Source organism: Pongo pygmaeus, chromosome 6 (genome assembly GCF_028885625.2).
Source record: "Pongo pygmaeus isolate AG05252 chromosome 6, NHGRI_mPonPyg2-v2.0_pri, whole genome shotgun sequence".
Taxonomy (NCBI): domain Eukaryota; kingdom Metazoa; phylum Chordata; class Mammalia; order Primates; family Hominidae; genus Pongo; species Pongo pygmaeus.
Window position 1 is genome coordinate 130,299,028 of NC_072379.2, and position 12,933 is coordinate 130,311,960.

General features: G+C 35.5%; 1 protein-coding gene across 8 annotated transcripts in view; it reads left to right on the forward strand.

The window, feature by feature from the left end:
* MKLN1 (muskelin 1) overlaps window positions 1-12,933 on the forward strand; it is a 399,844-nt gene that overhangs the window by 279,401 nt on the left and 107,510 nt on the right. For all 8 annotated transcript variants that reach the window (XM_063667815.1, XM_063667819.1, XM_054495363.2 and 5 more), the window contains 2 exons: window positions 873-1,015; window positions 2,631-2,719. In XM_063667815.1, the coding sequence (XP_063523885.1) occupies window positions 873-1,015; window positions 2,631-2,719 (232 nt within the window). The remainder of the gene's footprint in view (window positions 1-872; window positions 1,016-2,630; window positions 2,720-12,933) is intronic.

The window sequence follows — 12,933 nt, forward strand, 5'->3', positions numbered from 1 at the left end:
TGCCCACCTCGGCCTCCCAAAGTGCTGGGATTACAAGTGTGAGCCACCGCACCTGGCCAGGTCTTCAGTCCTAAAGGATTGATGTTGGATCAGTTTTTATCCATTTTAAGTTAATTTTTGTGTGTGATAAGAGGCAGGACCAGCAAGTTTATTCTTAACCATCTTTATCACCTATATTATCCAATATCGTGAAGCATGACGTCTCTCCAACAAAACATCTGAATTGTTTTTCTGAATAGCTTTTCCAACATGTGTTCAAGCAGTGGTAATTTTCTTCTTGATTTTTATAATAGAGAACAGTCTGCATGATGTAAATTGTTCTCTATTTAATTGATCCCATTTTATCCAATGTGTAATAGGAAAACGAGCTACATTAGACGTATCTAGAGTAGATTTGGGTTTCAAATTTGTAAACTTGGCAGGGTTGATTAGTAAATCTTTGCTGTTACTTCTAAAAATGTTAGTGCCGCTTTCAAACATTGATTTAGTTATTGAAGTAGAGTCCATAGGAATATGTAATTGTTATTTTTGTATTCTAATCTTGTTTTATTTGGTTTTGCATAGTCTGGTTATATCTTTTATTGAATACTGTTCTTTGGTTAGAAGTTATCTCTCTAGTTCTTTTTTTCCTCCCTTCACCTAGTGTTGGGGATAATGTAGTTTTTGGGATCTACTGGAGTGAAAAGTGGTTCTGGTGGGATAACCTTTATAAGGCTGTTATGTACTATTCTATAGCTTTAAAAAAAATCTGCTAGTACAGGATGGACAAGGATGGACCTTATACATTATTTTGTTAACTGGCAGTAGTTTTAAAGTTGTCTAACATTTGTTTTAAACAGAAGAGGATATAATTTGGTTGTTTCTTTTTTTAGTACTTGATTCTAAAGCTCGAAAGGCCTGCTATAGTTCAGAATATCACATTTGGAAAATATGAGAAAACTCATGTTTGCAATTTGAAGAAATTTAAAGTCTTTGGTGGAATGAATGAAGAAAATATGACAGAGCTGTTGTCCAGGTGAGTTATGGTTATGCGGTGAGAGCTGTCTTCTAAACAAAATGTAGTCTTAGTCTTTTTGTAGCTAATCTGCATGGTTTGATTTTTCTTTCAAAGGAGAAAAGAGTATTCCTTCTATTCTATTCCTAATGCCTTAGTTTAATACTGTGGCTTGAGTTAGCTTTCTTTTTTTTTTAACCAACAGACCCTAGTTAATATTTTTACCAAAGAAGAATCAAACTTTTTTGTTTCGTCCTTTTTTAATTGTATTTTTGAGCTGTTAATGACTTCAGAAATATTTTCAGCTTTAATAAAATTTTTTGCTATAATCTTTGCTGTAAAAAAAGTACAGGCTCTATCCAAAACACTAAGATTAATTGCCCTAATCCAGAAGCAGTATTCTAGTGGTTTACTGTAAGTTGGAGACTAAAAAGAGGAATGTTTTATAAATTGAAAGATTTATGACTACACCAAGCACAATGCCTGTCACTTGGAAGGAGCTCAGTAAATTTGAGTTTTAATAATATTAGACCACCGGGAATGAAGGTGTTAATTTGCTGCCCAGCAAATGAAAAATCAGATAGCTAATGGAGTGGACAAATGAAACTATGGAGATTTAGAATATATTTGTGATGGCTGGGTGCGGTGGCTCATGCCTGTAATCCCAGAACTTTGGGAGGCTGAGGCAGGTGGATCACGAGGTCAGGAGTTCAAGACCAGCCTGGCCAGCACAGTGAAACCCTGTCTCTAATAAAAATGCAAAATTAGCTGGGCATGGTAGCGGGCGACTGTAGTCCCATCTACTTGGGAGGCTGAGGCAGGAGAATCACTTGAACCTGGGAGTCAAAGGTTGCAGTGAGCCAAGATCGCACCACTGAACTCCAGCTGGGGTGACACAGTGAGACTCTGTCTCAAAAAAAAAAAAAAAAAAAAAAAACAGAATATATTTGTGACATGGTATGGCCCATTAACACAATATTTTATATAAGCAAATACTCTATACTGTATTTAAGTCATGAAAGTATTTCAGGAAATATAAAGCAACCTGAGGATGAGTGACTTTCCCATAAATCTTTTGTCAGTCCTAGTTGTTTAAGTAGAGAGGTGATATCCGTTTATTTTTACTTAGGATAAAGCAGATGCTATTAAACCAACAGAGTAAGGTAGGCTTCGAAAATTTGTTGAATTATAAAAGAAACATTGGCATCTCAGTCAGAATTAAATAACTAAATTCTTTGGTGAATTCTAATATGTGGTTTTGTTTCAGTTGTCAGATTTGACTGTGAATTATTTTTGAATTTCATTCTTACCATTTGAAAATTTTATGTTATATTCAGTTATCCATTCAGGACACTAGGCCCTGTCACACATTTTTAAACACTGTAGCTACATTCTTTATAATACTGAACATTTTTCATTAATCCTCATATAATTAAGAGAATCCAGTTATAATGCTGTTGATTTGAATGTACCGGTTTTGACCTATATGCCCATGTTCAACTACTTGTTTATATGTCTTGGTCATAATATTTTGAGCATGAGTTTAAACTTAAAACCTGAGTGTGCATTAATTTGTGTTCTAGTGCATTTACTAAATTATGAAGTCAGATTTAATAGCCTTATTTTTTTCCCACAGTGGCTTAAAGAATGATTATAACAAAGAAACATTCACCTTGAAGCATAAAATTGATGAACAGATGTTCCCTTGTCGATTCATTAAAATAGGTAAGATTTTAGCATTCTGAGATAGAAACAAATTCTTGATATCATCAGTCAGCAAACTATAGCCCATAGACCAAATCCTGCAGGCCTCTTGTTTTTTTAAATACAATTTTATGAGAACATTGCTGCACTGGTTTGTTTACATATTGTCTGTGTCTGCTTTTGTGCTACAAAAGTAGACTTGAGTAGTTGCAAGAGACCACAGAGCCCCTTAAATTTACTCTTTGGTCCTTTACAGGAGAAGTTTGCTGACTTCTGCTTTATATAAATTCATTACTAAGTTGCAGTTATTTCAAGTGGAATCTTTTCCAAATGTTTTCTCATTTGAAAGTTTTCTTAGATTTTATGGGATCTAGTGATTTGATTGCCTTAATTTTATGGAGGTTTATCACTTATACTAAAACAATAATATTCTAAAACCAAATACTGATGAAATCCTTAAGGCAGTATATTATGGTTATTATCTGTTATGTTCTTTTATTTTATTTATTTATTTTTTTAGTTAAATGCTGGTCAAACCCATTAAATTGATTTAATGACCCATCGATAGGTTGCAAATCACTGTTTGAAAAGTATTACCTTAAGGCATGTATTTATTTAGCAAGTATTTTAGCTTAAGAAAGTATTTACAATGCATCCTCAAAATTAGTATTTTTCAGGTGATTTTGTTTCCTTTAGGATTTATTATTTAGAAGGTAGGGAAATTGAGGAATTAAATCCTGGCTAACATGGTGAAACCCCGTCTCTACTAAAATCCAAAAATAATTAGCCGGGCGTGGTGGTAGGTGCCTGTAGTCCCAGCTACTCGGGAAGCCGAGGCGGGAGAATGGCGTGAACCCAGGAGGCAGAGTTTGCAGTGAGCCGAGATCATGCCACTGCACTCCAGCCTGGGAGACAAAGCAAGAGTCCATCTCAAAAAAAAAAAAAAAAAAACTTCTAATTTATAACCATGTTGCATACTTTTGAAAATATTATATTAGTATGGGGATTAAAGTGAATTAGATACTTTGAAGAATAATGATAAAAGCCAGAGTCCACATTTTGATTTGGGAGGATAATTACTCTTTTGGAACAAACATAGTCATTGTTTGCCAGTCTATCAAGAGTTGCTGCTATTTTGTTTTGTGACTCAAACAGTTCTGTTGGGCAAAAGAATATATGAGGTCTTAAGAAAAACTGCTTATATACAGAAACTGTTTTTGGAACAATTGGATTCCAGTATGTCACTTTGTAGTAATTATAGTTTCTGTTGTTATAATAAATACTTGTAAATTAAAACCTATATTTTGTTTTCTTATAAGAATTTATGAGCAAGCAAATTTTAAAAATAAATTTAACTTTCGGTTATTTACTTCTTTTGCACTGAGTAATGTTTTCATCAGTATTTAGGGTTACCAGTTCCTAAAGACCTTTGCATAGCTTTAACAATTTTATGATTTTATATTGCAAGTATACAAGCAGTGGAAATGGGAACCTTTTCCAGCCCTGTCAGCCTTTTTTCCCCTTTCTTTTCTTTTTTGCTGAGTGTTTGAATATGTGCACTTAAAAAATTTCCCTTAAAAAATTTCCCCCCAGGTTTACTAAGGTATAATTGACAAATAATAATTATATATATTTATGGTTTACAATGTGATGTTTTGACATATGAATACATTGTGAAATTATTAAATCAAGCTAATTAACATATCCCTCACCTCACATACTTAACATTTTTTTGTGGTGAGAACATTTAAGATCTACTCCCTGAGCAATTTTCAGTTGTTATTACTATAGTCACCATGCTGTACAGTAGATCTCCAGAACTTATTCTTCCTGTTTGACTGAAACTTTTTACCCTTTCACCAACAGCCACCCATTTCTCCCATCACCTTTTTAATTATAGGGCATAATGATGTCTTTTACTTGATCTAGGGTTAGTTTTATGGTATTTAGGCAAAATGTTTTTTTTTTTTATTTTTATTTTTATTTATTTATTTTTTTTCTTTTATTGTAATTATTATTATTATTATTATTATTATACTTTAGGTTTTATGGTACATGTGCCCAATGTGCAGTAAGTTACATATGTATACATGTGCCATGCTGGTGCACTGCACCCACCAACTCGTCATCTAGCATTAGGTATATCTCCCAATGTTATCCCTCCCCCCTCCCCCCAACCCACAACAGTCCCTGAAGTGTGATGTTCCCCTTCCTGTGTCCATGTGTTCTCATTGTTCAATTCCCACCTATGAGTGAGAATATGCGGTGTTTGGTTTTTTGTTCTTGCGATAGTTTACTGAGAATGATGATTTCCAATTTCATCCATGTCCCTACAAAGGACATGAACTCATCATTTCTTATGGCTGCATAGTATTCCATGGTGTAGATGTGCCACATTTTCTTAATCCAGTCTATCATTGTTGGACATTTGGGTTGGTTCCAAGTCTTTGCTATTGTGAATAATGCGGCAATAAACATACGTGTGCATGTGTCTTTATAGCAGCATGATTTATAGTCCTTTGGGTATATACCCAGTAATGGGATGGCTGGGTCGAATGGAATTTCTAGTTCTAGATCCCTGAGGAATCGCCACACTGACTTCCACAATGGTTGAACTAGTTTACAGTCCCACCAACAGTGTAAAAGTGTTCCTATTTCTCCACATCCTCTCCAGCACCTGTTGTTTCCTGACTTTTTAATGATCGCCATTCTAACTGGTGTGAGATGGTATCTCATTGTGGTTTTGATTTGCATTTCTCTGATGGCCAGTGATGGTGAGCATTTTTTCATGTGTCTTTTGGCTGCATAAATGTCTTCTTTTGAGAAGTGTCTGTTCATGTCCTTCGCCCACTTTTTGATGGGGTTGTTTGTTTTTTTCTTGTAAATTTGTTGGAGTTCATTGTAGATTCTGGATATTAGCCCTTTGTCAGATGAGTAGGTTGCGAAAATTTTCTCCCATTTTGTAGGTTGCCTGTTCACTCTGATGGTAGTTTCCTTTGCTGTGCAGAAGCTCTTTAGTTTAATAAGATCCCATTTGTCAATTTTGGCTTTTGTTGCCATTGCTTTTGGTGTTTTAGACATGAAGTCCTTGCCCATGCCTATGTCCTGAATGGTATTGCCTAGGTTTTCTTCTAGGGTTTTTATGGTTTTAGGTCTAACATTTAAGTCTTTAATCCATCTTGAATTGATTTTTGTATAAGGTGTAAGGAAGGGATCCAGTTTCAGCTTTCTCCATATGGCTAGCCAGTTTTCCCAGCACCATTTATTAAATAGGGAATCCTTTCCCCATTTCTTGTTTTTCTCAGGTTTGTCAAAGATCAGATGGTTGTAGATATGTGGCATTATTTCTGACGGCTCTGTTCTGTTCCATTGATCTATATCTCTGTTTTGGTACCAGTACCATGCTGTTTTGGTTACTGTAGCCTTGTAGTATAGTTTGAAGTCAGGTAGCGTGATGCCTCCAGCTTTGTTCTTTTGGCTTAGGATTGACTTGGCGATGCGGGCTCTTTTTTGGTTCCATATGAACTTTAAAGTAGTTTTTTCCAATTCTGTGAAGAAAGTCATTGGTAGCTTGATGGGGATGGCATTGAATCTGTAAATTACCTTGGGAAGGATGGCCATTTTCATGATATTGATTCTTCCTACCCGTGAGCATGGAATGTTCTTCCATTTGTTTGTATCCTCTTTTATTTCCTTGAGCAGTGGTTTGTAGTTCTCCTTGAAGAGGTCTTTCACATCCCTTGTAAGTTGGATTCCTAGGTATTTTATTCTCTTTGAAGCAATTGTGAATGGGAGTTCACTCATGATTTGGCTCTCTGTTTGTCTGTTATTGATGTATAAGAATGCTTGTGATTTTTGCACATTGATTTTGTATCCTGAGACTTTGCTGAAATTGCTTATCAGCTTAAGGAGATTTTGGGCTGAGACAATGGGGTTTTCTAGATATACTATCATGTCATCTGCAAACAGGGACAATTTGACTTCCTCTTTTCCTAATTGAATACCCTTGATTTCCTTCTCCTGCCTAATTGCCCTGGCCAGAACTTCCAACACTATGTTGAATAGAAGTGGCGACAGAGGGCATCCCTGTCTTGTGCCAGTTTTCAAAGGGAATGCTTTCAGTTTTTGCCCATTCAGTATGATATTGGCTGTGGGTTTGTCATAAATAGCTCTTATTATTTTGAGATACGTCCCATCAATTCCTAATTTATTGAGAGTTTTTAGCATGAAGGGTTGTTGAATTTTGTCAAAGGCCTTTTCTGCATCTATTGAGATAATCATGTGGTTTTTGTCTTTGGTTCTGTTTATATGCTGGATTACATTTATTGATTTGCGTATATTGAACCAGCCTTGCATCCCAGGGATGAAGCCCACTTGATCATGGTGGATAAGGTTTTTGATGTGCTGCTGGATTCTGTGGAACTTTCCAAATAATAGTAGACACTTATTAGCCCATTTTCTATTTAGGATATTCATATATAGATAACTTAGTATGTCTTACTTTTCTCTTAAAAGATGTTAATACCGGTCAGCAGTGTATTTGCTTCCCAACCCTTTCCCAGCATTCTCTTAAGAACTTTTTTTTTTTAAGTAATATAAGGAAAATGTGGAACTAAAAGGCCATATGTTAGGTCAGTATTTTTAGTTTGTCATATTTTCTTCAAAAGTTATTCCAGTAAAGGACTTGAATGATGTATAGCTCTCTTTTGATGTTAATTTAGCACAGACATTTATTTCATTTAGGTAAATCGTTAGAATTTGACTTAAAAAAAGCCTTAGAGTATTTTACATCTATGTTCTATAGTGACATGTTTGAAAGATCTTGCTTTATTTAAAAAACAAGTTAATGCTTAAACAGCACAATTTCTCAATTTAGTCAGCCTTCAATTATTCACAGTAATAGAGGGGAACAGAAGCAAGGCTAACACAATGGCAGATAATCTCCAAATTGTTTATTGACATGTAACTATAATAATTTTCATTTATAATGAATGTAGCTTATTAAGCAAATTGAAGTAAGTTTGGTCATAAATTGTTAACAAGGAAAATAGCCCACATTTCTATTGTGTGGCAGGGGTTAACTTTTAAGATCTGTTGTGGATAATTCAGAGTACCAGCAAAGCTGAACTGATATCATTGGACTGCCTTCCTTCAGGAAAATTTTACTTTCCTTTCTTAAATTACCTTTTGTATAAAATGAGGAAGTTAGTGCTTTTTCTGTCTAATGGTAGGATAGGTAGCTATATTGGATATTTTCTTGAATTCTGTTCCAGTTTGTGGATCTGTGGTTTTAATTTAAGAGTACGTTTATGGAAGAAATGATTTCATTTTGGATATCTCTTTTGCACATTTTTATACTTATATTTTTAAAGCTTGTGTTTACATGCCTTCTTACATCTAGTATTTTAGGGACTTTGATGGGACTTAGTGTAGAAGGACAGTTGGCCTTAGAAAGAAGCTTGGTTTTAGATAAGACCTAGAGGTGAAAGGAAAATTTAGTAACAGAGGTGAGTTATTAATTGGGAGACTGGATTCCAGAGGGCAAGTTAAAGTTTGGGAAGGGAAACCTCAGCAGGAGATTGGATCAGAGGAAAGTAAACATAAAGTAAAATGGGATGAGGGTATTGGTTACAGATGGCTCGAAGGGTTTACATCCTGATTTATAGCCACAATAACAGCTGTATGAGGAAATCAGGGGTAGGTGAGGGCAAAAAAAGCTGTACTTTTTTTGGAAGGGTCTTGGAAGGATTCAGGGGGAGTCTTGGAAGGATTCAGGGGGAGTCTTGGTTTTTGGTAAATGGAGAGATGTGGATTTTTGTAAAGGAGTCAGCTGCAGCCTGGATGATTGTGGAGACTTTAGAGAGCGGCTTTAGCTCTGGCTGGATGCAGCATGAAATCTGAGCATGAAGTCTGGGTATTAGGTCCAGGAAGCCCTTTAGGAGAGCATGTGGAAAAGTGACATTTTAGAAGTATACTATTAAGGGGAAAATTAATATAATAATAATAGATAATAACAGCTAACATTTATTGAACACTTAGTATGTGCCAGTTATTGTGCTAAGTATACTTACGTCATTAAATCTGTAGTAGAATAGTAGATGTACTCTTTCAGAATAGTTAATCTTGAATTTTTAGGATCTCTCAGAACCTCTTTTTTTTTTTTTTTTGAGATGGAGTTTCGCTCTTGTTGCCTAGGCTGGAGTGCAATGGCACAATCTCGGCTCACCACAACTTCCTGCCTCCTGGGTTCAAGCGATTTTCCTGCCTCAGCTTCCTGAGTAGCCGGGATTACAGGCATGCGCCACCATGCCCGGCTGATTTTGTATTTTTAGTAGAGACGGGGTTTCTCCATGTTGGTCAGACTGGTCTTGAACTCCCGACCTGAGGTGATCCACCCACCTTGGCCTCCCAAAGTGCTGGGATTACAGGCGTGAGCCACTGCGCCTGGCCTAATTTTTTTTTTTTTTTTTTTAAGAAGCAGAGTCTTGCTCTGTTGCTCAGGTGGCACAATTAGAGCTCAGTGCAACCTCCAGTTCCTGGACTCAAGCCATGTTCCGGCCTCAGCCTCCCTAGTAGCACACCACCACACCTGGCTAATTTTAAAAACAACTTTTTTGTAGAAACTGAGTCTTGCTATCTTGCTATCTGAGTCTTGTCTGATTGTCCTATGGGGAAAACTGATGGCTGAATCCTAGAATACAAACTGCTAGCCTTGGGATATATATTAGGAGTTTCTAATTCTTTTATTTGATGAGGGAGGCGTCTTTTATCAGGAGACAAAGAACACGTGCCTGGAGCTTTAATTCAGTTTTAGATTTCTTATAGTATTCTAATATGCATTATTAGTATTGCTAATGCTACCAAAAATCACTGGCGTTCGAAGTGAGTGGACATCATTCTGCTCATTTTTTACATACCCTTTTAGTCTGTTGAAAATTAATTATATTGTTTATTCGTCTGTAATATATATGCCCTTTGGCGAGATAACTTCATGATTTACCTCCTTCCTCTAAAGGTGTTCTTTAAAAGTATTAAAAATTATAACTAATTTTATTCTAGAAATATTTCTATTAGACCATTGGGTAACAGATTAAATTTCACTGCAAGTGTTTTAAAAGGTTTTTGTTTTGTTTTGTTTTGTTTTTTAAGAGACAGGGTCTTTCTCTGTTACCTAGGCTAGAATTGAGTAGCGTGGTCGTAGCTCACTGTAACACTGAACTCCTGGGCTCAAGTGATCCTTCCATCTGGCGTCCCAAGTAGCCAGGACTACAGGCACATACTATTATGCCCAGCTGATTTTTAATTTTTTTTGTAGAGATAGGGTCTCACTATGTTTCCAGGCTGGTCTTGAACTCCTGGGCTCAAATGATCCTCTTGCTTCTGCCTCTCAAAGTGTTAGGATTACAGACGTGAGCCACTGCACCAGGACCAATAAATGAATTCTTGATGAGACTTGGATCTGGAAATCTCTAGTATTTTATGTCTGGTGACATATATAGACTATATTCTTGGTGCTTTTTGAGTTTAGAATCATTATTTTATTCTGACTCTTATGCTACTAGATGGTTATTGCTATGTGATTTAGTAGATAAACTTTTAAATGACACTGCTACATAAGAAAACACTAAAACAATAAAGATAATTTAATATTTATTGTTAAAAAAACTTTTTGAAATGTGTGTTGTTTACATACATAAACAGAAAGGCATATTAAATATCCCAGGAGTCCTTCATACATCCTCATGGCTGGTTGCTACTGCCTGTGTTTTTATTCACACAGCTTCCTTTATATCAGTGGTCCCCAACATTTTTGACACCAGCGACCAGTTTTGTGAAAGACAATTTTTCTGTGGACCCAGAAGTTGGGGCAGGGTGTGGTGGAGAGATGGTTTTGGGATGAAACTTTTCCATCTCAGATCATCAAGCATTAGATTCTCATAAGGAGTGCACAACTTAGATCCCTTGTATTTGCAGTTCACAATAGAGTTTGCAGTCCTTTGAGAATCTAATGCCAACGCTGATCTGACAGGAGGCAGAGCCCAGGCAGTAATGCTCCCTTACATGCTGCTCACCTCCTGCTGTGCGTCTGGGTTCCTAACAGGCCACGGACCTGTACAGGTTTGGGCCTGGGGGTTTGGGACCCCTGTTTTAGATGACAAAAATATATAAAAGTATCATACCCCATACATCTTCCTTATTCAGTTGGATATTGGAAATCATTATGCCTGGTATCAGCTATTCTGGATATTCTATTTTGATGCTTCATCAAAACTCTACAAGTGTTAGTTTCTTAAAGATAGTTGCATTATAGATTCTGAAACTGCATCAGTGAATCTATTGTTACATTGAAATTCACTGGTCTATCTTGGACTTTTTACCCAGTGGTCTGTCTTGGACTTTTTACCCAGGTGTGATTTTGTAACATTCATTGGTTTTTTAGAAAATATGGTTCACTGAATTACACAGATCTCCCAAATGTTGAAACACTTCATTATGTAATATTTTAAAAATCACATTTATTAATATCACATCTAATCTCATTTAAAAAAATCTAAGTGTTGGGAATCAGTTAAGCTCACAGTGGTGGGTACTTATCTTCCAAAATTCTAACTTTTCTCTTGAAAGCTTGGTTTTTATCCTTGACAGCAAATATCATTAAGTATTTTCCTTGAAATGACATGTAAATGTTTGGCAAATACCCAAATCTAAATAATCATAGGTTGTCTGTTTTTCTTTCAAGAATAAAATGGCATTCCATGAAAAATAAATTGATTTTTAAACTCACAACTTGAATAATTGTACAGGTCCTTTCCTTGAGATAACCATTGTGGTTTGGTACACAACAAAAATGCTTTATATGCAAATCTCATTTTGTCACACAGGATACTAGACAGATGTGTACTTAATGATGGGAGTTTAATAAAATTAATTTTTCTGTGCCATTGGTAAAAATTATTTTTTATTTTATTTTATTTTATTTTACTGCCAGTGTATGGTGGTGAGGCATACAGTGCACTTTGTACTTACTGAGCACTACTAGTACTTTTTGGTGCCATTAGTTTGGTACCAAGGTGCTAGCAGTTTTACACAGCATTGCTTTTGTACCATTAGTGCAATGTTGCTGTTATTAAAAGGCTAGAAAAGTGTTTATTATGTTATTTTGAAAAATAGTTGTTTTGAAAAATAACTGGTGTTGTTATTTAGAAAAAAAAAATAGTTTTGACTACATGGGACCTCCGGAAAGACCATTGGGATTTTGATTGACATGATGTTAAATTTATAATTAATTGGAGAGAACTACACATTTACAATATTGAGTTTTCCTATATAGGAACATAGTATGTTCTTGCATTTATTCAATTATTCACTAAAATTTTATATTTTATTATAAATACTGCGTATTTTAAGTTTATTCTGAAGTATTTTCAACTTTTTGCCATTATAAATAGGACTTTTTTGAGGTATATTTTCTAATTGGTTATTTATTGTAGGTATAGGAAAAGTTGATTTTTGTGTGTTTACCTTGTTTACAAATAAAAAGAAAAGTTTTTCAATTGAATATATATATATATTTTTTTCCATTGAGACAGAGTCTTATTCTGTCACCCAGGCTGGAGTACAGTGGTGTGATGGCAGCTCACTGCAACCTCCGACTCCTGGGTTCAAGTGATGCTCTTGCCACAGCCTCCCAAGTAGCTGGGATTATAGGCGCACGCCACCATGCCTGGCTATTTTTTCTATTTTTAGTGGAGACGGAGTGTCACTGTGTTCACCAGGCTGGTTTTGAATTCCTGGCCTCAGGTGATCCTCTTGCCTCGGCCTCCCAAAGTGCTGGGATTACAGGCTTGAGCTACTGTTCCTGGCTCTCTTGAATTTTTTTAGGTAGACAGGTCATCTTTAAATTACAATTCGTTTTTCTTAATTTGTTTGTTTGTTTCCTTATTGCACTGGCTGAGACCTCTGATTAGTGTCGAATAGTAGAGATATTGGACATCTTTGTCTTGTTCTGACTTGAGTGGGAATACTTAGTATTTTCCCATTAGGTTTAATTTTTAAGGTTTTTCATGCTTTTTAAAAAAATCTAAGGAAATTTTTTATTGCCTTATATTGCTTATATATTGAGGGTTTAAAAATAATAATGTATTAAAGTCGTCAAATGTTTTTTATTTTGTTAATTTGGTAAATTATATTAATATAGCTCCTATTATTTATTGAACCATCATCTTTCCATTCCT